This window comes from Lutra lutra, chromosome 10 (assembly GCF_902655055.1).
Source record: "Lutra lutra chromosome 10, mLutLut1.2, whole genome shotgun sequence".
Lineage (NCBI taxonomy): Eukaryota > Metazoa > Chordata > Mammalia > Carnivora > Mustelidae > Lutra > Lutra lutra.
In genome coordinates this window covers 47,637,651-47,663,170 of record NC_062287.1, presented here as the reverse complement: position 1 = coordinate 47,663,170, position 25,520 = coordinate 47,637,651, and the positions used below count along the sequence as shown (strand labels likewise).

Below are 25,520 nucleotides of genomic sequence, written 5' to 3'. Positions count from 1 at the left end.
CAGCTCTTTTCTTCAGGTTTTTACTTCTCATTGATATGAGGTATCACATGCAAGCTCATTATCATGCCAGTATTGTGCATTTTAAATATGTGTAGTTTATAGTATATTATACCTCAATAAAGTTGCTTTAAAAAACTCAAAGCCAAACAAAAATGAGACATGAAAATGTTTCTTTATATGGGACAAATAAAGGAATTCATTAAGAGCGGTTTCTACTGGGGAACAAAGTATCTCTGCAGAGCCTAGTAGTCAAAGGAGGACAATCGTGGAGCAAATTTTATGTAATTAATACTTTTTTTTTTTTTTAGACTACATCAAAACAAAACAAAACAAAACACACCCTCTCAGTTTGTGGTGCTATGATGAAGCTCCACGGCGGAACTATTTGAATGCTTTGTTTCTAGACCATCATTACCAGCCTCCAAACAGGATTTCAAAGGTCTAGTAAGACTCTTGCAAGAAAAATGTGTATTATTTTTTCCTGCGTGCCCCAAATAGCGTATTCTTAGGCTGTTTCGAAAGTGAAGCCCGAGAGAGAGAAGCTCTCAGGCTCGAGGCTGGATGTGGCCATTGTGAGAAACCCTTCCTACAAATCTGGGTAGGCTCCCCCAGATCTCCAAATCCCTAGGGAAAAGCCTTTTGCACACAACCTCTAAATAAAAGCATTTTCCTAGGGATTCGACTCAAGAAAGCCGGCCTAGATGTTTTTGTTTGTGGGAAGCACCGTGCTGGAGTCCATTTCCAGCGACTCTTCCTCAGGTCGGGGGTCTGTTCCGGGTCTGAGTTCCGGGAGGGACAATCTGCCCGAAGCTGGACCCTCCCTGGCTCTCGCAACGAGAAGCACCTGAATCACAAGCAGCGAGGTGGGGTGAGGCGGGTTGAAAACCTTGGTTCCCCTCGACCCCCACGGCTTGGCCACAGATGCCGGGCAGGCGGGAGGTAGGACGATTGACGGAATTGCTCAGTGGCTAGAGGATTGCGGAGGGAGGGACGAAGAGGGGGAACGGCTGAGCTTTCCCCTTAAACTGGTTGGGTTGGGCCACGGGAACAACCTCCCCCAAGCCTATTGGCCTCCCTGAACGGGTTGTTATGGTAACAAATGACCGAACAGTCTCTTATGAATCGGCCAATGAGAGGGGCCGTCTTTTTTACCGCACCTCTGAACAGGAGGTGTTGCGAAAGCCCGGGTAGGGCCCGTAGAAGAAGGCGGTGCCAGGGCGTCCTGCGGAAGGGCCGAAGGCGGGGCTTGTGACGTTACTGGCCGAGCCAATCACGCCTGGCCTTTCCAACGGCCCCGCCCTTTTACCGCACATTTCCCCTCCCCTTGCTCATTTCGCACGACGCAGCGGTTGGGAACACAGACATTTTCGGAGCTGGAGCCGCCACTACCGCCGCCATTTTGTGTCTGTGGAGAAAGAAGCGTCTGTGGCGGCTGGAAGTGGACGGAGATCACCCTTGAGACGGCGGCGTTTCATACCCGAGGTTCCCCCTGTGTCGTCCCCCAACCCCCCTCCGCGGTCAGCATGTGGTGAAGCCGGAGCCGCGAGAGACCCGGGGAGAGGAAGAGGAGTCGGAAGGGAGGCGGGGTGTCGAGAGCGGCTTCAGCTTCAGCTGCGGCGGACCTCGGAGGGGGGCCGCGGCGCAATGTCAGAGCAGACGCCGGCCGAGGCCGGTACTGCGGGGGCCCGGGAGGACGCCTGTCGGGATTATCAATCATCACTCGAAGACCTGACCTTCAATAGCAAACCGCACATCAATATGCTGACCATTCTAGCCGAGGAGAACCTGCCCTTCGCCAAGGAGATCGTCTCTCTCATCGAGGCCCAAACCGCCAAGGTTTTTATACACCCCGCAGCCTCCTATTCTTCTAATACTCCCTGATTTTAGTGTCAGCCTCATCCCAGGTCTCGCTTCCATCCAAAGGGGGACAGTGTTCTCCTCTCCAACCCTCCACCTCCAACTCAGGCTCGGTCTTTGGCCCAGGCTTCGAGCGTGGGCCTCTCTCGTGGGGGAGGGAGTGGGGAGGATAAAGGGTGGAGTCCCACTTCCGCTTACCAACTCCCTATTTAGGCCACCGCATTGTATATCCCGACACTCACGCTTTGAATAGAGTCCTTTGGGGAGGGGGAGACTTAAAAGGCAGTTTGTGGTGTGGGGAAGTAAGAGTTAAAAGCATTTTAACCCCCGGGAGGGTGGGGAGTGGTGGGTCTCCTATTCCCAGTCCTCCCCCCTCCCGCCCCCCCCCCCCGTACCCTTTTGGGTAATTGTGCTCTGTGGGTTGGAAGGAGGTGAAGGGGGACCTGGGAGCGAGCTGTTGGTGGGTGGGAATAGGGAATTGGCCCCGAGTGGAGCAGCCGCCTGTTAGGAGCCCAACATGGCGCCTGAAAAGCACATGATGCGAAAGGGAAGAGAGGAGAATCCATTCCCTGCCAGCCAGGCAGCTGCTCACACCCGTCAGCCCCGTTTTGGGGTGGGGGCGGCTAGATGTAAATTGTATTCTCCTATCGGAGGGTGTAATTTGCCCCAAAATACGGGAAATTGGGGGTGAGGGTGGGGTTTGGGTGGGGGGAGGAGATCTTATCCAACCTGTAGGTGGAGAACTGGCCCAGTGGGTAACACGTAACTTGTAGTTTTTTTTGAAAAGTTCAGTCCCTCCTCCTCTTCCTTTTCTCTTTTCCTCCCTTCCCTGATAGTGAAGACGTGCTTTTCTTCACCCCTTGACAGAAGTGGTCCTCTGCCACCCTTTATTTCCCTGTAGTCCTCCTCTTCTGTGGATTCATGTGGGAGAGATATGTCATTTAAGTTACTGTTAAACTTAGTTACCATAATGAGTTTTAATAGCTTCCCAGTATTACGTTCTAAGTAATTTTTCAAGCTTGTACTTACGGTTTAGTTTTTTCTAGTTGTTAGTGATTGAAATTAACAGGATGAGCCTCCTTTTAGCAGAGTGAACCCCTTTTAAAAGGCCACTTTAACAACAACCACCAATATATTGTTTAGAGGCGGTTTCTGTCTAGTGTACAACTGAGTGGTCTGACTCTAATAAATGGTTTTGAAATGTGTGACTGGTATTATAAAATTTGTGAATAAAACATATAAAATATGTACTTGTCTTTTTTATTTACCTTTGTAAGGTGTAGAATCTGTTTCCAAGAACTTATTTTTATCTACGTGGTTGTGTGTTTTAAACAAAAGTCTTTAAGTGACTTGGGTTCATTCTTTAGGTTCCATCCACTCTTTTGGGTAAATCTGTTCACAAGATACACGGTTTCAGGTGGTCCTTTCATTCCTTAATTTAAAGAGGACAAAAAGTAGAGGTTATTTGTTTTGTTTTTAAGGGCCCAACAAGTTTGTCATGCTCAGTCTGACAGCTAAAATACAAGTTTTCATTCACCTTTTCCTGTGAATGTCTGAAACAGCTATTGTTCTTTTTTTTTTAAAGTATGAGACTTTAAAAAGGAAGCATTCCTCATACTCAACATCCTTTTTATTGATACCACAAACATGTTGGACGTGAAAACTTAAGTTTCTGCCTTGTTGAAGGCTTAACTTGACATTGAATGCCTTTTTAAAAAGAAACTGCACTTTTTTAAAAAATAACATTGATTTAAAAAATCTAATTACCTAGTGTTTTCGGGATTACTAATATCCACAGAGCCTAATATTTAGCAGTTTAGGTTGTCACTCAACAGTTTCCTTGCTGGTTTTTAATGGATCCTGAAGACCTTCGAGAAGTGAAAACTAAATGCTGACTATAGTGACCACATTAAAATTTGTATTTGTGTATGGCTACACAGAGTGGTGAAAATAGATGGACTATTTGCTGATAAAAGCTGATTTTTTTGGGGGGGGGGGCACACGTTTCCTGGTTATTTTTGGAAAGCCAGGTTGAGGAAAAGATGTAAAAGTCACCGGGGAAATAATCAGGGTTGGGGTTGAGGGTGAGGGGAGGGATTTTCTGTCATTTGGTAGCAAACTGGCTTGGTTTTGTGTTTTCTGGAGGCGAATGTTTGTGTCCTTATTCTCTTAGCGTCTCAGCGTTACTAAACTTAAGGATTCACACCTAATTTAACTCTTCCCACGAGGCAGTAGTAGTGAAAAAATATTACATACAGGATTCACTTGTACAATAAAAAATTAGCCTACTGAACAGATTTTGGTTTTAAAGAGAGCCTGTCTTCATAAGTACAACAATGACTAAAATGGTGTAAAACATAACATGGTAAGAAAAAGACACAGCAATAAAGCATTTGACATGTTGGTATTTACTAGTTTACCCACATGCAGTGGCCTGGTGAACCCTTTAATTAGGACCGTAAGAAATTTTTCATACAGAGCTATTCGAGGGTTTCCTTGGCCAACTTTGTAAAGGTGTTATCAGAAGCAAGAGCACTTCCACACACTTGTATGGGCAATTGGTTTTGTGAAATAATGGCATTGTGTACTGCAGAACTGTGAGCCTACCCTAGCTACAGGTAGCTATGGGTAAGTTTTTGTTCAGGGTTAAGATTCCAATACACATGGGATGGATAAATGGGGATGATTTTTTTGTTTTTGTTTTTAAATCATGGGTGCTCCTATGGAGTTGGAGTTAACACTTAGTTTATATGGTGTGTCAATGCTCCTCAAGTCTGTGAACCTGCTGATGCTTTCTGGAAACTTGCTGTACATTCTAAAAGCCAGTGCTGGGTAGGCATTGCAGTTGAACTGGGGCAACATTTCTTTGCTTTGGAAAGGGCTACCTGTATATCAGCATCACCACACTGGCTTTGCACAAATTTAGAAACTCTGGTTTGTGCATGTCAGAGGAAAAATATTTCGACGGAGAGTCCATGCTGTGAAGAAAATCTTCAGGACAAAACCTGGTTTCCAGAGTCAAGTTCGACCTGATTTACATGACTCAGCAGCTGCTCCATCCAGTTTTTCTTGTATCAGTAACAACTTGCACCTTCCTGCATGTTCATGTGCAAGAGTGTTTTTTGCCATTAACTTCATATGTGAAGTGTACTTAATTTCTTTGTTCATTGGATTATAGAGAAGTAATCCTAATGATTTTACAGGTAACAAAAGTATGATAGACTTTAACATATAAAATATGCCTATGGAAATTAGGGTTTCTGCCAGAAGTCTGGAAACTTCATTGAGTCTATGCACACTATAATAAGTTAATGTCACAAAAACTTACACTTGGGTTACAGAAAAACCCCTATTACCCCGTGGTCACTTAAAACACAGGTTTTGCTTTTGTTTTTGTTTTTACCATATGAACCTGACATTCCATTGAGTGTTAAATGTATTAAAAGTTATAGTTTTTCTTGTAGTTCTGAGCTTATTTTATATGCTCAACTAAAGATCATTGTAAGAGATGAGAACTTGGTTGAACATTTAAGTTTCATAAATGTAACTCAAAAGTATTTAGGGTCAATGAAAATGGAATTCTGTATTGTAGGTTTGAAACCTCACTTTTAAAAGTAATTCTATGGTATGGTGGCAATTCATTATACTAAACTTCTCAGTTTCTTTTTATCACTTCAGGCTCCTTCCTCAGAGAAGCTTCCTGTTATGTACCTTATGGATTCTATCGTGAAAAACGTTGGAAGAGAGTATCTCACTGCCTTTACTAAAAATCTAGTTGCAACATTTATTTGTGTGTTTGAAAAGGTATATATGCATTTAGAAACATTTGAATTTTTTAAAAAAATGTGTTCCTGATGAAATAAATACTTGTCTTTGCGTTGGGTTTTCTTGGGTGGTGAAATGTTTTATTCTTTAGGATCTTTACCAAGTACCATTCTAAAGTTGTGTTTTATGTAGATTTTTAAAGCAGATTCTAGGAGTTTTACATTGTCCATTCAAGAATAGATGGGTTTGCTTTTAGAATTTGTTTTGTTTTGTTTTTAATTGTGTTTGTTCATTTGATTGAAGATCTGTTCCATCACTAGGACGTGGGCAAAAAGATCTGAAGCTGTCAAGAGTACTTCAAATGTCATTGTTTAGGTTTCTGGTGTTAGGATGTTGACTATTACTATCAGAAAAAGAAAAGCATAATTTTCCAGTGTGTCTCAACCTTTGATTGGTGCCTGAAACTTTTTGTGATTTTTTTTTTTTTTCTTCCTAGAAATGTTTTCTCTTACTTTGTTCAAGTATGTTTTATGTGAATGTTCTAGGTATGTGTGAATGGTGGGCTAGTTAATTGCTTTAGGTTATTTTGGAAATACTTTTAACAGCCACTTAGTGTTTAGAAGAAAGGCTTGTTAGTTTCTATACCTAGAGATGGCAGATTCCTTCCGTAACATTGTATCTGATAGTTTTGTTAATAGATTATTTTGTTGAGGAAGACAAGGGATTTGCTGGAGTAATCAGTTCTCTTCCTGGAAGGCTTTAACACTGAGCAAAAGGACATTTATAAGCAATTTAGTTTTAAATATGTTTCCTAACAAAAAATTGATAGTTCTTTTATTAGCCGCACCTGTTGTGTTTGGAGAACTCTTAGTTGTCAGACTTGGGGAACTGGGATTATCTTGAAAGAACTATTAATGGAGATTTTACTTGTTTGTAAGAACAGAAAATGTGTAGCCGCTACTTGGAGTAATTTTTTTTTTCTAAGTTCCTAGGAAAAAATACTGTTAGTATATACAGAAGAAATTTGGAAAGCTGTATTTCAAATTTTATTAAGAAGCTTGTTAATTAATAGTGTATTATAGACCTTGGCTAAGTACTGCTTATCTGAAGCTGTAGTCTAAGGAGAACCCAAAACTAAATCAGCCTCTTGGTTTCATTTTCATTATGTTCAAATTTAGTTGGGTTTTTGGTAGAATACAGTTTATTGTATTTGATAGGGCCTTGACACTGCATTTGATGAAAATGACTTTATAGTAAATATAATTCTCTAAAGACTTGAATACGGTCAAGGCTTTAACCTAAAGTTAAAATTCTAACTCAGTTTTCCCAAGTACTAGGTTTCTATGATAGCTAGTTTTTGAATATCATTGTTATTATTCCCATCACAAGCATGAGCAGATAAAACAAACTCATCAATGGGTAGGATTTTTGTGAATTTCAATTTTTAAGGTGACTTCGATACCACAAATAACTTCTTCATAGGTGCCAACCAAATTGTACTGCAGGAAATTGGTTAGTGAGTTAGTTTTGTTTTAAAGTTTAAGCCTGTTTTCTAGTTGTTGTACACTTTTTTCAGTGTAAGAGTAACATAAGGAATGCTGTATCAGTCCCTAAAATTTGGAAACATTTTGTACTATTAAAACCATAAATTATTGCTTAGTTTGCTTTCATACGGGCTAGGGGATAGCGACTAATTTTCCTAATTTTTTTTGAGGGAGAAATTTCTTTGTTTACAAACCAAATACACCTTTAATAAGTTATTATTGTTATATATATTTGTGAATGAGTAGAATGTTTGCTATATCGAGTAGAACAGAGATTTATGTAGCTTTAATACTTAATATTTAAAACATTCTATAGTAACTTAACAAGCCATAGAATTGTTCTGTTGTTCTAGGTGGATGAAAATACTAGAAAAAGTTTATTTAAATTACGTTCCACATGGGATGAAATATTCCCTTTGAAGAAACTTTATGCCCTGGATGTCAGAGTCAATTCATTAGATCCTGCTTGGCCCATTAAACCTCTGCCCCCCAATGTGAATACATCTAGCATCCATGTGAATCCTAAATTTTTAAATAAATCGGTAAGTTCTCATATGAATTTTGATTTATCAAAAATTGCTCACTAGAAAGAAATCTCAAGACTGCCCTGTGCTGAGTCAGTATAGTTAAAATGTTTTTCCACTCAGGTTCACAGTGCATTTAAAAACACATTCTCCTTGTTTAGGTATCACATAATATGCTTACTTTGGTTTTTAAATTTTTGAAAAATTTTCTGTATGCTTTTAAACATGATTGGCCATTTATGATTATGGATAGTATTTAAGAGATAAGCTGATAATTTTTTGTTTCCCCTTAGCTGTTTTTTAGCTGTGAAATATATATTTTTTAACCCACTGTTTTTTCTTATAGCCTGAAGAGCCTTCAACACCTGGCACAGTGGTCAGTTCCCCTAGCATCTCCACTCCTCCAATTGTTCCTGATATACAAAAGAATCTTACCCAAGAACAACTAATAAGGCAGCAGTTACTGGCAAAACAAAAACAGTTGTTAGAACTTCAGCAGAAAAAGCTGGAGCTTGAGCTAGAGCAAGCTAAGGCACAACTGGTAAGTAGAAGATACTGGCATTTTAAATATTTTAAACCTGTCTTCTGGTAAAGAGAAGTAATTAGTATTTTGTGTTTGACATGTTATTTTTATTAGTAGTGTGTTCTTTTTCCTACTTTAATTTTGTGGATTACGGTATGTTAGACCAAATTTGTAATTCCTTATTGTAAAAGTCACTTGAATGTAAACTATGCTATTTTCTTCCAAATATTTTTTCTATTAGTTGCCATCTTTTAAGATAGCACCTTAGTTTTATTAACATATGTGAATTTAATACCTATCCCAAGATGGTAGGTGGGTTGTTGTGAATGTTTTTACATAGTCTTTAATGTTTTTTGAGCTTAGGTTTCATGAGTAGAAATCTGGTTCTTAGAAGCCTACAAAAAGAAAAGTTGTCACAAGAGTAAGGAGGGCAGGAAGATGACATATTTCCATGCGTGAATGACCTTTTACTAAGTCACTTTAACTTAACACTTGAATTTGAGAGGAAGTAGAGGAGGGCAAAATTTTGCAAGTTCATTATCATTGACATTAAGAGGAACTAAATTTTACGACCTAAAATTTATCTGGAATGACTCTTTGACACTTGTGCACTTGGGATACAGTGATTTATTTAGTAGTTTCTTAGTAGAAGTCTGGCTCAGAATCCTGAATAATTAGGAAAATATTATAAAAACCCCAAAGTAAAGGACTAGTAAGAAATAAGAAGCTCCAAAAGTACGTGGACTTTCTCTTCCTTTCATTTTAATTGCTACTTGAACACAAGAAGTATATAGCATAAATGTATTATTGAATGGATTTATTGAATAAACATTACATTCTTTAGGTTTTGATTTCCTGACAAATAATCTTCATGTTTTATGTATTAACATGAACATTTATTTTGTATTTTAGGCAGTATCTCTTAGTGTTCAGCAGGAGACATCCAACTTAGGTCCTGGATCAGCACCATCCAAATTACATGTTCCACAAATTACCACTATGGCAGTTAAACCTCCCCATCAGGTTCCTGTGCAACCTGAGAAAAGCCGTCCAGGTCCATCCTTACAAATTCAGGATTTGAAAGGAACTAATCGGGATCCCCGTCTTAATAGGATGAGTCAACATTCTTCGCATGGAAAGGATCAGAGTCACAGGAAAGAATTCCTAATGAACACATTGAGCCAGTCTGATATTAAGACAAGCAAAACTGTTCCCTCTGAAAAACTAAATTCATCCAAGCAAGAGAAAAGTAAATCAGGTGAAAAAATAACCAAGAAAGAACTTGACCAACTAGATTCTAAATCTAAATCTAAATCTAAATCACCATCACCTTTGAAAAACAAATTATCCCACACAAAAGACTTGAAAAATCAAGATTCTGAAAGTGCAAGGGTGTCTGATATGAGCAAGAGAGATCCGAGGTTAAAAAAACATCTTCAGGATAAGACTGATAGCAAAGATGATGATGTAAAAGAGAAGAGAAAAACTACAGAAAAAAAGGATAAAGATGAGCACATGAAATCATCTGAACACAGACTGGTTGGAAGTAGAAATAAAATCATCAATGGCATCGTACAAAAGCAGGATACAACAACAGAAGAATCAGAAAAACAAGGGACAAAACCAGGGAGATCAAGTACTAGAAAGCGATCAAGATCGAGATCACCCAAGTCTCGGTCACCAATTATACATTCTCCGAAGAGAAGAGATAGGCGGTCACCCAAACGAAGGCAGAGGAGTATGTCTCCAACTTCGACACCCAAAGCTGGTAAGATTCGGCAATCAGGAGTTAAGCAGTCACATATGGAAGAGTTTACGCTACCTTCCAGGGAAGAGCGAAATGCCAAGAGAAGTAATAAACAAGATATTCGAGATCCAAGGAGAATAAAAAAGACTGAAGAGGAACGACCACAAGAAGCTGCAAATCAACATTCTACAAAGTCGAGTACTGAACCAAAGGAGAATATAGAAAATTGGCAAAGTTCCAAGTCTACCAAAAGATGGAAATCTGGTTGGGAAGAAAATAAAAGGTAGGATTTTAACATTTTTAATCAAGGAAAATAAATTGTACATTTTGAAATGTGTTAATTTAAAAATCGGGTGATATTTATTGGATGCTATAGTTAGTACTTATTTTTTCTGTTTATTTCTTAATAAATAGAAACTCTCTGGGTAATACCATTATTATTCCTGTTTTACAGATAAGGAAGCTGAAGTTTAAAAAGGTTTAACTAGTTTACCTAAAGCTGCACATCTAGGACATGCAAAAATTAGAATTCATGTGTGATTTTCCTGACTTCAGATTTTGTGCTCTTAATCGTTTAACTTTTATAGTTAAATATATTTATTTTAACCAGATCCTTTGGAATGTGGTTTTGAGAAATTTAAAAATTTTTTATGAAGTGTAACATACTGCTTTTATGGTTCCAGCTTACAACAGGGTGATGAACATAGTAAATCTCCTCATCTAAGGCATAGGGAGAGCTGGTCAAGCACTAAAGGAATTTTGTCACCTCGGGCCCCAAAGCAGCAGCATCGATTAAGTGTAGATGCCAATCTTCAGATTCCTAAAGAGTTAACTCTTGCAAGCAAAAGAGAATTACTTCAAAAGGTAGTTACTATGATCACATGTAGTCCTCATTCTCTTTTGTCTAAGTTTTTTTTTTGTAAGTACTTTTTATATTTAAAATATTTGATTTCCTTTTATCACCCCTACACAGACGAGTGAACGTTTAGCATCTGGTGAAATTACACAGGATGAGTTCCTTGTTGTTGTGCATCAAATTCGACAGCTATTTCAGTATCAAGAAGGTAAACATAGATGCAGTGTACGGGATAGTCCTACAGAAGAAAATAAAGGTGGATTAAAAAAGAAACCTCTCTTATCTGATGCTGAATTAACCTACTATGAACATAAAGCAAAACTGAAAAGGACACAGGTTCAGCATTCATTTCCAAGACTTGATCTCTTAGATCCTGATATTTTTGACTACCCTTTGACTGATGCCTTGTTGTCTGGAATAGAATGTGAGCCATCCAAAAGTAAACATGCAAGTAGGAATAGTGGAGCACAGTTTGACAGAAAAGAACAATTTAGTGAAAGAGCAAGACGTCTTTCTCCTATATCTGGGAGTCGTACTTATGCTGAGAATCTTTCACCCCATGAGGGCCGGAGAAGACATGACGAGCAAGTCTCTGCTAAAGGTAGAAAAAGTTAAATCAGATTATGCCTATTGAATCACACAGCAGTGAAGGGAAAATGAACAAGCTAAGTGGGGATGGATTTTTGTGACTGTTCAGACTACCTTTTGTTTTGTTTTGTTTTTTTCCCCTCAAAGGGAAGGGAAGGGAGCTAATATTTACTAGGCCACCCTGTGTGTTAGGTATTTTCTTAGGTTCCTTATATATGTAATCTGATTTAATCTTCACAACCCAATTAAATATGTATTATCCCATTTTACAGATAGGGATCAAGACCAGAGAGGTTAAATAACTTGCTCTCAAAGTCAAATAATTAGTTGACAGAATGGGGATTTTTTTTTTTTTTACCCAGGTGTGTCTGACTCCAGTGGGCATTCTTTTACCTGCTGCTTGATTATGCTGTCTTTTCCTTCCCCCATAATAAAGTGAGATAGTTTTGGATAGTTCTGGCTAAACATTTACATGAAAGTAGAAGATTGAAGATACTTTGATTAAAAATTCAGATTCTAGGAAAAATAACTTTTTTTTTCTCCTTTTTAAAAGGTGTACGAGAAGAGCAGAGATCACCATTCAATGATCGTTTTCCACTTAAGCGACCTAGATATGAAGATTCAGATAAACCATTTGTAGATAGCCCAGCATCAAGATTTGCCGGCCTTGATACAAATCAGCGACTTACAGCTTTAGCTGAAGATAGACCATTATTTGATGGACCTAGTAGGCCATCAGTAACAAGAGATGGCCCAACCAAGATGATTTTTGACGGACCTAATAAATTAAGCCCTAGAATTGATGGACCTCCTACACCAGGTTCTCTTCGGTTTGATGGGTCACCAGGACAAATGGGGGGAGGCGGCCCTTTGAGATTTGAAGGACCACAAGGTCAGCTAGGAGGTGGGTGTCCTTTGAGATTTGAAGGTCCTCCAGGACCAGTAGGGACACCTCTGCGGTTTGATGGGCCGATTGGTCAAGCAGGAGGAGGTGGTTTTAGGTTTGAAGGTTCTCCTGGTCTGAGGTTTGAGGGATCTGCAGGTGGTTTGCGATTTGAAGGACCAGGGGGCCAGCCCGTGGGTGGTCTCAGGTTTGAGGGACATCGGGGTCAACCTGTGGGTAGTCTAAGGTTTGAGGGACCGCATGGTCAGCCTGTGGGTGGACTTAGATTTGATAATCCCCGAGGTCAGCCTGTCGGTGGACTTAGATTTGAAGGTGGTCATGGTCCATCAGGGGCTGCAATGAGGTTTGATGGACCTCATGGTCAGCCAGCAGGTGGGATCAGATTTGAAGGCCCTTTGCTACAGCAGGGAGTTGGAATGAGGTTTGAGGGCCCCCATGGTCAGTCAGTAGCCGGTTTGAGGTTTGAAGGACAACATAATCAGCTTGGTGGCAACCTTAGGTTTGAGGGTCCACATGGTCAACCAGGGGTTGGGATCAGGTTTGAAGGACCGTTAGTCCAACAGGGAGGTGGAATGAGGTTTGAGGGTCCTTCTGTGCCAGGAGGTGGCCTGAGAATTGAAGGGCCTCTGGGTCAAGGTGGTCCAAGATTTGAAGGTTGTCATGCTTTAAGGTTTGATGGGCAGCCAGGTCAGCCATCACTCTTGCCAAGATATGATGGATTACATGGGCAGCCAGGTCCTAGATTTGAAAGAACTGGTCAGCCAGGCCCGCAGAGATTTGATGGACCACCTGGACAGCAGGTTCAACCAAGATTTGATGGTGTACCTCAAAGATTTGATGGTCCACAACACCAGCAAGCATCAAGGTTCGATATTCCTCTTGGTCTTCAAAGCTCACGATTTGACAATCATCCTTCACAGAGGCTTGAATCAGTATCTTTCAGTCAGACTGGTCCATATAATGATCCACCTGGCAATGCTTTTAATGCCCCATCCCAAGGACTACAGTTCCAAAGACATGAACAAATGTTTGATTCACCTCAAGGACCAAATTTTAATGGACCACATGGCCCTGGAAACCAGAGCTTCGCCAATCCCCTTAACAGAGCTTCTGGACACTATTTTGATGAAAAGAATATACAGAGTTCCCAATTTGGAAACTTTGGAAATTTACCTGCTCCAATAACAGTGGGAAATATTCAGGCATCTCAACAGGTAAGTCGGCTGCAGTTATTCTAAAATGATGTTATATGCAGATATGAACTGTTTTTAATATTTTTGGATATTTGTTTACATAGCAACATATAGAAGTCTTACTTCACTCTGGACAACAAATACAATATTTGTATGTCTGTATAGTAGTTGTCTTTTACAGTCTACTTTGCGATGCAAAGTATGGCAACCAAGCAGGGTGATCCAAAAAGAATTTATAAATTGATAATTCAAGCAGGGTTTGATATCTGTGGGAAGGAGTCAGTTTAGGAGTTCTGGCCTCAGCTTTGTTGTTAACTAGCTGTTATGATTGTGTACAGGTCACATCTCTGAATATCATTTCTGTTTGTAAAATAAGGGAAAACACAAGGGAAAGCACTAGTAAAGTGGTTTGTGTAAGGTCACACAGGTTGCTGGCTACCTTATATTTGCATAGTATCTTAAACTTTTCTAGGAAGCTTCACATTCTCCATTCCTTATAATGCTGTGAAACAGGTAAGGGAAAGTATTTTCCTTTTTTGTAGAAAGTCTAGAAATGAAGTGACCCAGTCAAGTTATACTTGTAAACTTTTATTGTAGAAAACAGGTCTTATTATATTTTCAGTATATATGTTTAAATTGTTAAAAGTTTTAGTATAAAATATAGAAAGGATGTTCTTAAAACCAAGGTTTTTCTTAAAGGTTCTTACTGGTGTTGCTCAGCCGGTAGCATTTGGGCAAGGACAACAGTTTTTGCCAGTTCATCCACAAAATCCTGGAGCATTTGTTCAGAATCCTTCAGGTATGTACTTTCTGAACTTTGTGATTTTTCAAACATATATTTAGTTGAGTAGCTACTTTATCGATTTTAGGAAAAGATGATTTTGAGAGGGCATATGCAGTTTAAAGAAATTTAATCTGGCTGGAAGTTTTTTGTTCTCTTTCTGAGTTTACATTGTTGATGTTTATTCACACTGATCCTGTTTAAAGCTAGAGGTGGTTAGCCAGGATTTTGTAGACCGTAAAAGAAAGAGAAGGGAAGTTTAGGGGATGGGGTAGGAGGGTGACATTTGTGTTGAGGTAAAATGACATAAATGATAAACCTCAGAAATCTCACTTATTTGATAATTGAGTTTTTGTTCTGTGCTTATGTGTATGTGATAATCCAGTAAACACTAAGTGAATACTGGGAACATTGCCTTATAAAGTGGATTCTTTCATGTCTTTATGGGCTCTCAAATAGTAATTGTACATGCTGTGTTAAAAAAGTAGAAATGGGGCACCTGTCTGGCTCAGTCCGTAGAGCATGTGACTGTTGATCTTGAGGTTGTAAGTTCAAGCTCCATATTGGGCCTAGGGCTGAATTAAAAACAAAACAAAAAGTAGGAAAAAAGTGTGGCTCCCTAGTCAGGTCCCCTAATAAGCTCTTTTGTTACTGTGGGGTGAGGCCTAACAGTATTGCTGTGGATATAATAACAGTATTGGATATGAGAGCTTTTAAAAGTGAATTTTAGTTTTAGTATAACAGGAAGTATATAAATTATGGTGATTTATAAAACAACTACAAAGTTTTAGTGTACTGAGAACTACCCAACCAAATTATAGTGGTACTTGCTTTATTTCTGAATCATTAAAACAGACATTTTCGGAAACATGCTCTAGTGTGGCACTGTTTAGTTTAAGGAATTAGGGAGTTTTCCAGAACTTTTAAAGTAACTAGGGAAGTCCTAGCCAAGCTTTAGTTTATGCTTTAGTTCTCTCTCTCTCTCTCTCTTTTTTTTTTTTTTAAAGATTTTTATTTATTTATTTGACAGAGATCACAAGTAGGCAGAGAGAGAGGGAGAAGCAGGCTCCCTGCTGAGCAGAGTGCCCGATGTGGGACTCCATCCCAGGACCCTGAGATCATGACCTGAGTAGAAGGCAGAGGCTTAACCCACTGAGCCATCCAGGCACCCCATATGCTTTAGTTCTTAAACTGTGGCATCACAAGAGTTCATTCAGTTAATTTGAAAGCTTTTTCAAGAAAATTTCTGGATTGACAATTAGGATTAATTAATTTTTTTTATGTTGTTGTCACTATAATGAAAAGGGAATTAAGGAATTGGGTTCTAAAATCAGAAGACCAGGATGTTAGAAGCTATACTACTTTATAGGTGGGCAGGGTATAAGCAGATATCCTCTCTGTGATTCATTTGCTTCCTCTGTAGACAGAAGACAACAAAGTCAGTATTTGCCTGTGATTTTTTTTTTTTAAGAGAATCAAATAAGGTAGTATATGGAAAAGTACTTTATAACTTCTACTATATTAATATATTTTCCTTTAGAACTCACTTTTTTTTTTTTTTTTTTTTTAAAGATTCCGTCTATTTATTTGACAGATCACAAGTAGGCAGAGAGGCAGGCAGAGAGAGAGGAGGAAGCAAGGCTCCCTGTTGAACAGAGAGCCTGAAGCAGGGCTTCATCCCAGGACCCTGGGATAATGACCTGAGCCAAAGGCAGAGGCTTTAACTCAACTGAGCCACCCAGCAGGCACCCCTCAGTTTTTCTTTTTGAGTAGAGGATTTGTTGTGTTGGGGTTGGTGGTATGAGATAGTGTGCAAAAAACTGCGATTTTTTTTTTTTTCCTTTTCGTAGGAGAATAAAACTGCAAATTTTCTTTTCGTGTTTATAACCTTGGTGTGCATGTGTATACATACAGGGCATAGCCATGTCACAGAAGAAATCACATATTTTTCTTTTAGGTTGGAGGTATTGAGTGAGATGTTAGATATGCCTTCCTACTTCAAGTTGTTTTTAAAGAGATGGGAGGGGTACCTGGGTGGTCAGTGGGTTAAGCCTCTGCCTTCGGCCTCTGCCTTAGGCCTCTGCCTTTGGCTCAGGTCATGATCTCAGGGTCCTGAGATCAAGCCCCCACATTGGGCTCTCTGCTCAGCGGGGAGTCTGCTTCCCCGCACCCCCGTCTGCCTCTCTGCCTACTTGTGATGTCTGTCAAATAAAATCTTTAAAAAAATTTATTAAAAGAAAAAAAAGATAAGAAAAGTATTCATTGTTCTGTATTCAGCTTTTCTTAAGATTTCTTTAAAATGAAAGTAAAAACACCCCTTCCTTAGTAGTAAATATACTTATATGCTCATATATTCATTTTTTTTTTAAGATTTATTCATTTGAGAGAGAGTAGGGGGAAGGGCAGAGGAAAATAATCTAAAGAAGACTACCCGCTGAGCCCCAACCCTGAGATCATAACCCAATCTGAAATCAAGAGTTGGAAGCCCAGCTGACCAAGCCATCAGGCACCCCGTGTTCATTAATTCATTTAAACATATTGATCATTTGCTATATGCCAGACATTATTATAGCAGGATTTATTAACTTTTTTATTTTAAAGATTTTATTTATTTCTTTGAGGGAGTGAGCATGTAGGGACGTAGGGACATAGAGGGGCATAGGGACAAGCAGGCTGCCCACCACTGAGCATGGAGCCCGACATGGGGCTTGATCAGCAGTAGCCTGAGCTTCTTTGCAAGTGCAGTGCTTAAGCAAAGGTCAGAGGGGCAGGTACCCTGTGGGTCACATGGCTCATCTTGCATTAGTTACCTTGGGTAGTCATGGGAGGAAGATGGGGGCAGGAATCCTTTCACTTAGGCTTTGGGTATTTTATTTTTTTCCCTTCTCCTGGAAATCCTGTGCTGTGAGATACCAGTCTATTCATCTATACAAAACTGTCTTTCCCAATATAGTTAGAAGATGAGAAATAGAAAATTAGAAAGGTGGAAGTTGGAGCTAAAGGTGGTGCTGCTTTAAGTAGAAGGGAGAATGAGGCTTTCTGTTCTGTGTATTCTGCTTTTCTTTGGCATGGATTTGGATTTAATTAGGCAAATGTAGGTAATAACTTTTAAAAAAAATAATACATATAAAGTATTTCTATTAAAACACTTAAAGTACCAGTGTTTTCAGTGTTAGCTTTTAGTATTTATCCTAGAATATATTTTTAAGAGATGATGACTTGCTAACCTAAATGAAAAGTTCATTTGAGGGGCGCCTGGGTGGCTCAGTGGGTTAAAGCCTCTGCCTTCAGCTCAGGTCATGATCCCAGGGTCCTGGGATCGAGCCCCACATCAGGCTCTCTGCTCGGCAGGGAGCCCGCTTCCTCCTCTCTCTCTGCCTGCCTCGCTGCCTACCTGTGATCTCTATCTGCCCAAAAAAAAAAAAAAATTTCATTTGATGATCTTCTGAGATAATTACACTCATTCTTAACAAGATTTTGTCAAATTTGATGATAAGGCATCTTGAAGAAAACTTTAAAAAATGCTTAGTATAATATGCATCTTTAAGTTCTTTCAATTAAGAGTGTTATTTTTTTAAAGGAGGTCTTCCTAAGGCATATCCTGATAATCATCTCAGTCAGGTGGATGTAAATGAATTATTTTCAAAACTGCTAAAAACAGGAATTCTCAAATTGTCTCAGCCTGATTCAGCTACAACACGTAAGTATGGTTCTATACTTCATCTATACAGAATTTTAGTGAGTTACAAAGATGTATGTATAATATAATGATATAAGTTATGATAAAAGTTTTTACAATAATTGACTTTTTTTTCTGAAAATCAAATATAACTGACTTCTAATGAGATTCTTCAAAAATTTTCTAGGATGGCACTAATACCTTTATGAAGTGGATTGTTGCAATTAACATTCCGCAAATATCATGCAGATTCTTCACTGTTTATTCATTTAGCTTTTTAAAATAATTTGAATATTGATGAAATAAAATTTCATGAAAATTGACTTCTGAGTAATCAGGCCTAATTTCATTTATCAAAATAAAGAATTATATTCGTTTCCTTGGCCAGTAAATACAATGAATAGATAAGATGGGATTCTCTAGGTTTATAACACAGTAGTGTTGCCCTATGATAAGAATGCTTAGAGATGTGTGGAATCTGAACAAAACAAGTGAACAAGCAAAACAACAATGGTAAATTTATAGACATAAAGAACAGATTGGTGGATACCAGAAGGGAAGGGGATAGGGGATAGTAAAATGTGTGCTAGATGGTAACTCGACTTTTCAGGTGGTCATTTTGTAATGAACAAAGATACTGAATTATTTAAAAAAAAAAAAAACAAGAAGAATGCTTAGAGAATGGTATTGAGAAATTTGTTTTCTTTTTTTCGATTGAAGAAGTAAATGAAGTTGCTGCTCAGCCTCCCCCTGAAGAGGAGGAAGATCAAAATGAAGATCAAAATGTTCCAGATCTTACCAATTTTACAATTGAAGAATTGAAACAGTATGTAATCTAATTTTCTTCCCCCCCCGAAAGATTTTATTTATTTATTTGACAGACAGAGATCACAAGTAGGCAGAGAGGCAGGCAGAGAGAGGAGGAAGCAGACTCCCTGCTGAGCAGAGAGCCCGATGTGGGGCTCAATCCCAGAACCCTGGGATCATGACCTGGGCCGAAGGCAGAGGCTTTAACCCACTGAGCCACCCAGGTGCCCCCTAATTTTCTTTCTAATTTTCCAAGATAAAAAGGACATTGACTTTAAACATTGGATCTTATTATTAGTGCTGTTCATTTTACCCCTTTTACTGTTTATAAAATTTAGGAAGCATGTTTTCCTTATTTTTAAATTCGTGAAATAAATGTAACATAAACTTCAGGAAGATTTTTAAGTTTTTAAATTATTTTAATATATGTCTGCTGCACAAGTAATTTAGGCCAAAAGGCCGTCTCTGAATTACTATTTTTTACTATCTGTGTTTGGTATAGTGAATATGGGGAGTTAAAATATTACCTGTTGATAATCTCGTCTTTGTTTTGTATCTTCATTTCTCTTAATCATTTTTTTCTGTATTTGATATTCTTATGCCTTTGAAGATATGAAAATGAGATTTTTATAGTCTGGTATTTAAGAAATTTTTTAAAAATCTATTTTCATAAGTAATGCATGTTCATCGTAGAACATTAGAAAATTCTGAGTCCATAGAGTATGCAACTCTTCATCTCTGGGACATGAGTTCAAGCCCCACTTTGGCATGGAGCCTACTTGAAAAAAAAAATAAATAAATAAAGGAAATTAGAAAATTCAAATAAATAAAATCAAGACAATTAAATTAACCTACATTTCTCACATATCACCACTCATTTAACATTTGGTACATATTTTTCCTAATATTCTATTGCTTATATTATCCTATATTTCCTAATATTTTCCTAATATTTCCTAATATTCTATTGCTTATATATATCCTATATATATCTATGTACATCCTAATATTTTGTCGCTCATATAAAAAACCTTAAAGGTGCTTTATGGATTCATTATATCCTTACTCATTATATCCTTATGGGTACTTATAAAAATATAGGCACCTAATGGTTATACCTTTTATAATAAATTTTTTTCAAAGTAATTCACGTAATTAAAGTTTCATAATGAAAGGCTTATAATAAAGGCTTATCGTAAAAGATGGCATCCTTTTCTTCTAGTACTAATACTCACCCAGAATCATTTTTTAACCATTTTTAATTCTTACTTATGGTTCCTTTCATTTATTTCTCTATTTCTTAAAAGATTTCCTGTGTTTCTGATTTGTCACATTTCTTAATTTATCACATTTAGGCAATCTCTTCACTTCTTGAAAATGAAGATTGAGCTAGCTCTTTTACTGTCCTACCAACTCTTCCCATATAGTTATAAAACCATTTTTTATTAAATCATTATTTAGTATTAACAGTTAATAACTGCCATATTTGTTCAGTTAGTTGGTTTATGTGCCTATTTCTTTCCAGATAGGGAGCCCAGAATTTTAAGAATTGATGCTAACCTCAGTTACCCATTAGTCTAATTTTTCATTTTAGTAATCTATACTATTACTATTTCTTCTGTACCACTTTCACCTTTCTTTAGATGAGGGGTAGAGCAGTTTGCAGATGATCATTCCATTTTTAGTTGGAAAGGGAAAAAAAAACTGTACCAGGCCTATCTATAAGAGGATAGACCATGGCCCATGTTCTAAAATTCACAAAAGTTATTTTAAAGAGGGTTATTGACACATTGTTAGAGAATAATACTGATTGTTGGGTATTGTTTCAGCAGGCTTTTGGCTGAAACATCATTCTGTTACGTAATAATGGCTTCACCATTATTAAAATATGGAAAACTGAAATATTTTTAAGTGCCTTTTTTTTGAAAGGCCATTTAGCCATGTTATCAAAACTAAAGATGATTTGTGTATTTTTAAAAATAGACGTTATGATAGTGTTATAAATCGACTGTACACTGGTATTCAGTGTTACTCCTGTGGAATGAGGTTTACAACATCACAGACAGACGTATACGCAGATCACTTGGACTGGCATTATCGGCAAAATAGAACGGAAAAAGATGTCAGCAGAAAAGTCACTCATAGGCGTTGGTACTACAGTTTAACCGTAAGTAATCAACATATCCTTCAATCCATGTTTTAACCTTTAAATCATACCGTTAAGTGTATTGGTTTAAAAATTGCTGGAATTTAAGAGGCAGGGCGGGGGTTTGTGGGGGTAGGGAAGGGAAAAATAAAACAAGATGGGATTGGAAGGGAGACAAACCATAAGAGACTCTTAATCTCATAAAACAAACTGAGGGTTGCTGAGGGGTGGAGGGGTAAGGGTAGGGTGGTTGGGTTATGGACATTGGGGAGGGTATGTGCTATGATGAGGCTGTGAAATGTATGAGCCTGATAATTCACAGACCTGTACCGCTGGGGCAAATAATACATTATATGTTAATAAAAATAATTTTAATAATTGCTAGGAGTTACCTCATGAGTTTTCTGAATAGAATTTGACCCCTAGAATATAAAAAGTATTTTTAAATAATTTTAAAGAATATATGTTTGATTTTTGTTGAGATAATGTTGAGGACATGTTTCTTACAATTCTAAAATTCTAATTTTTCTGTGACTTTTTTTTTTGGTAAAAATTGCATGGTAAATTTATCTTGTTAAAATCAGTACTTGTAATTCTAGAGGTAATGGAAAATGAACATTAGAATCTTAATTGTTCAATAGTTGCTTTATGTTGGCTGTTAGTTATGGGGGTTCACAGAGAAGGTATAATTAAAAAATTGAAGTGTTTTGTAGACAAATGTATCATTTTTCAATGCATTATATTGAAGATGAGCAGTAAAAGTTTAGAAACAAATGAAAATACTCATTTTAAATCAACTCCTTTTAAGGACTGGATAGAATTTGAGGAAATAGCGGATTTAGAAGAACGTGCAAAGAGCCAGTTTTTTGAAAAGGTGCATGAAGAAGTAGTGCTCAAAACTCAGGAGGCTGCTAAAGAAAAGGAGTTCCAAAGTGTACCTGCTGGACCAGCTGGAGCAGTTGAGGTAAGAGAAGAGTGTTAAATTTTCTACCTCTGGTAATGCCCAGCTTCCTTATCAGTGATCAGCAACAGTGAAATGTTAACTCTTTTTGCATGGAAGAATGCAGGATCCTTAAAACTTACTTTGTATCTCTACTATATATTGAACTCTACAGATAACTCTTTAGTTCCTTCTTCTACTTAATAAAGTGTTTATATATTTTTGCCTCATGTGATTGAATGTGTTCTGTAAATTTCATTTTATGATTCTGTTTTAGAGTTGTGAAATCTGTCAAGAACAATTTGAACAATACTGGGATGAAGAAGAGGAGGAATGGCATTTAAAGAATGCTATTAGAGTAGATGGAAAGGTAATTTTCAGTTTTTTGCAAGGGTTAAGATTATTTTTTAGGGGGTAACTTGCCACTTTGAATGAAAAGTGTTTTTTGTTTGTTTGTTTGTTTTTAATAAGAAAGTTGTCTTTAGTTACAGTATTTGAGTTGGAAGGTATCTTGCCATCAACTGGTTCTCTACTTATTTTATATAAGAGGTTGCTTAACTAGGTAATAATAAACCCAGACTCTGGGTCTACTATATCTAGTCAGTCTTCTTTCTGCCTAACCACACTACTTTAATTTTGAATTTGTATTTCATTATAAAGAACTGTTACTGTCTTCAGAGTATATCATGTTATCTGTTTAAGTGTATAAAGCAAGTTAAAGGAGAAATTGGGATGGAATTTTTTTTTTTTAAAGATTTTATTTATTCATTTGACAGAGATCACAAGTAGGCAGAGAGGCAGGCAGAGAAAGAGAGAGAGGAAAGCAGGCTCCCTGCTGAGCAGAGAGCCTGATGTGGGGCTCGATCCCAGGACCCGAGATCATGACTTGAGCCAAAGGCAGAGGTTTAACCCACAGACACCCAGGTGCCCCATTTTTTTTTTTAAGATTTTATTTATTCATTTGACAGAGATCACAAGTAGGCAGAGAGAGAGAGAAGGGAGAGAGAGAGAGGGATGGAATTTTTTTTAATCCACATTTGTAACAGTTGTTTTTGTTACCTTTTCAAAGATAGCTATTTTCTGGTGTAAATTAATCATATCAGAATAGTCCCTTAGAAATGAATATACATGTGAATATCTACTTTTTTCTCTTCTTGCTTCAGATTTATCATCCATCATGTTATGAAGATTATCAAAATGTAAGTTCTTTTTGGTTACGGTTTTTCATTTACATGAGTAAATTTTGTTATTTTTTGCATCAGAGCAATATTATTATTTTAACCTTATTGATGTATTGAGCTGTTTTGATGTATCATTTAGGTTGTTCACCGAACATTCATGCTAGACTGATAGGATCTGATTTAAATTTAAATTTCCGTATTCCTTGCATTCTAGAACAGTAGGCCTAGTGAAATGTTAGAGAAACTGAAGAGAAGGATCATGATGGGAACAGGTTTCTAGAGTTAATGGGTAGCACTTAACTGCCCCCCCTTTTTTTTTAGCCATTATAACATAGGAATAATTTTTAAATGATCACAAGTGAAATCTGAAATGTCTGTTGACCTTAGAAGTTCACACTTTAATGTTTGAGAGTAACCCCATTTCTTTAAATCAAACAGTTCAGGAGACAGTTTGGAAGATTTATTTAGGTCATTGAAAGAGTAGACTTTCTAGGACATTTTGATGGTTTGTGAGGTCAGAGTATTCGAAATTAGGATAGTCATAAAAATTCCAGAATATATGTAGGAGTTACCATGTTTGTGGGGTTAACTATAGCGGTATGTCTGATCAACTTCTTTTGGCCTTAAATTGGTTACTGCTTTTCTTGGCATAGATCATTGCTGAGCATGTATTAAATGCTCAGTATGTATACCTTTTATTTGGCTGCTTTCATGGCGTGTCTTATGGGGAAGTGGGTATTTCAATTGGATTTGATATATGTATGTTTCTTTGCCCATACAAGGGTCTTAAAAAACTAGTCATTTAATGTGGTATTTTGAACTTTAATCAGAACTTACAGAGCTTTTCATTTTGTAGACATCTTCATTTGATTGTACACCATCTCCCAGCAAGACACCAGTTGAAAACCCTTTGAACATTATGTTGAACATTGTCAAAAACGAATTGCAGGAACCCTGTGAAAGTCCCAAAGTTAAGGAAGAACGAATTGATACCCCACCAGCTTGTACAGAGGAAAGCATAGCAGCACCCACTGAAATTAAAACAGAAAATGATACAGTCGAGTCAGTTTAAATAAAATGAGAAAGGTATGTTTTTCTTTTTAAAAAAAGCTGCTGTTGGATATAGAAGGTGAAGAATTTTTTATGTATATATAGACATATATCTATATAAATTGTCTAGCTGAGGCAGGGCCTTCAGCTATCATTTGGTTAATAAATACATTTTAGTATTTGCATTTCCTACTGCCTGCACAGTTTCAGGTGCTTCTTGTGTGAAAGTTCTGTAGATGTGTGCAAATTTAACAAAATGAAATTGTATGTGTAAAAATGTACGATTTTCACTTGTGAAACTGTAAATTATAAATAAAAAATATTTTTGCTATCCATGGAGTGTAATATTTATGCACACCATCAAATAAAGACAGTGTTTCTGTACTTTTTATTGGGTGAAATGGAATTAAACAGCAACCTCAACGTAAGATTTTTTTTTCCTAGTAGCTTCCCATGATTAAAGAAGCAAATTTCTGGTTAGTTTTATCCTTCAAAAGAGGGGTCTGAGAGAGCACTGCAGGACTTTTCTCAAATAGAAAAGCCAGATCTGAAAAAATTTTAAAAACGAAATAGGACTTTGCATATATAGTTCTCTAGCTGTAGAGAACCATCCAGATGTCCATTTTTGAAAAGTATCTAATGAAGCAACTTTTATTGAACTTGGACACTGATGCCATCAAACGATTAACAAATATATTTAAGTACTAAAGGTGATTTTTTTTTTAAATGACATTTTCAAGTATATCGAACGATTTAATGCAGATGAACATATTTCTATTTTAAGTTACAGGGGAATCTGTAAGAATGTTCATTTGAAACATGGTTAACCTTTTTTCCTTTGTTGGTTTTGACTGAATTAGATGGATACCATGAGATGTTAATATTCATACATGTAATAAATAGAATGATGAAGAAACTTCCAGTTTGTCTCTCTTTATTTCTTGAATGGCTTTAGAAATGTGGCTTTTCTTATGTCTTTATCACCATTCTTTAACGTGAACATGGCACCTGCTATAAGCCAGGAACTCTGAGATGGAAGATTAATCTTTTCTGCCATCTATTGGAGGAGATGGGCATATAAAACAACGAAAGCCAGTTTGTTGAGCATTTACTGTGTGGTAGGCACTGGCAAATTTTTTATATATATCTTCTTTGGTGTTTATAATCATACAATAGTAGATGGTATCTACTATGTACAGATCGAATCACTGAGAAAGTTGTAGAATAGGAATGTAGACCTGGCTTTGCTTCCTTTTATTCTGTAGTATTTCTGCAATTAAAAAGAATTCTTGAGTAGGTACATCAAACTACCTGGAAGTGGGTTAAGGAAGACTTCATAGAGGTGGTGGTATTTGGGTTTAGGAGGAGAACTAGGAGTGGAGTCCACATTGGTGGGAAGGGTATCTATGGAGAACGGACAGTAAACAAAGGCTTG

General features: G+C 37.5%; 1 protein-coding gene across 4 annotated transcripts; it reads left to right on the top strand.

Annotated features, from left to right (window-relative positions):
• The first annotated feature begins 1,318 nt into the window (after positions 1-1,318).
• On the top strand, positions 1,319-25,002 carry PCF11 (PCF11 cleavage and polyadenylation factor subunit). 4 transcript variants are annotated; one of them, XM_047692606.1, is made up of 16 exons: positions 1,319-1,836; positions 5,536-5,661; positions 7,520-7,708; positions 8,037-8,231; positions 9,126-10,243; positions 10,644-10,824; positions 10,934-11,417; positions 11,958-13,522; positions 14,201-14,300; positions 17,863-17,982; positions 18,682-18,787; positions 20,752-20,935; positions 21,723-21,878; positions 22,132-22,224; positions 23,018-23,053; positions 23,892-25,002. In XM_047692606.1, exons 1-16 carry the CDS (start codon positions 1,645-1,647, stop codon positions 24,105-24,107), a joined length of 5,061 nt encoding a protein of 1,686 aa, XP_047548562.1. In that variant the 5' UTR covers positions 1,319-1,644; the 3' UTR covers positions 24,108-25,002. The 4 variants fall into 4 exon arrangements, with proteins under 4 accessions (XP_047548562.1, XP_047548564.1, XP_047548563.1 ...); XM_047692608.1 differs by having other exon boundaries at positions 1,493-1,836; positions 10,934-11,024; positions 18,685-18,787; XM_047692607.1 differs by having other exon boundaries at positions 1,493-1,836; positions 10,934-11,024.
• The last annotated feature ends 518 nt before the right edge of the window (positions 25,003-25,520 follow it).

Excerpts from the sequence above, each read along its gene's own strand:
- PCF11 (XM_047692606.1), top strand. The coding sequence starts at position 1,645 with ATGTCAGAGCAGACGCCGGCCGAGGCCGGTACTGCGGGGGCCCGGGAG. Across the intron at positions 7,709-8,036 it reads CTAAATTTTTAAATAAATCG|CCTGAAGAGCCTTCAACACC; the intron begins GTAAGTTCTCAT and ends TTTTTCTTATAG. Across the intron at positions 10,825-10,933 it reads AAAGAGAATTACTTCAAAAG|ACGAGTGAACGTTTAGCATC; the intron begins GTAGTTACTATG and ends ACCCCTACACAG.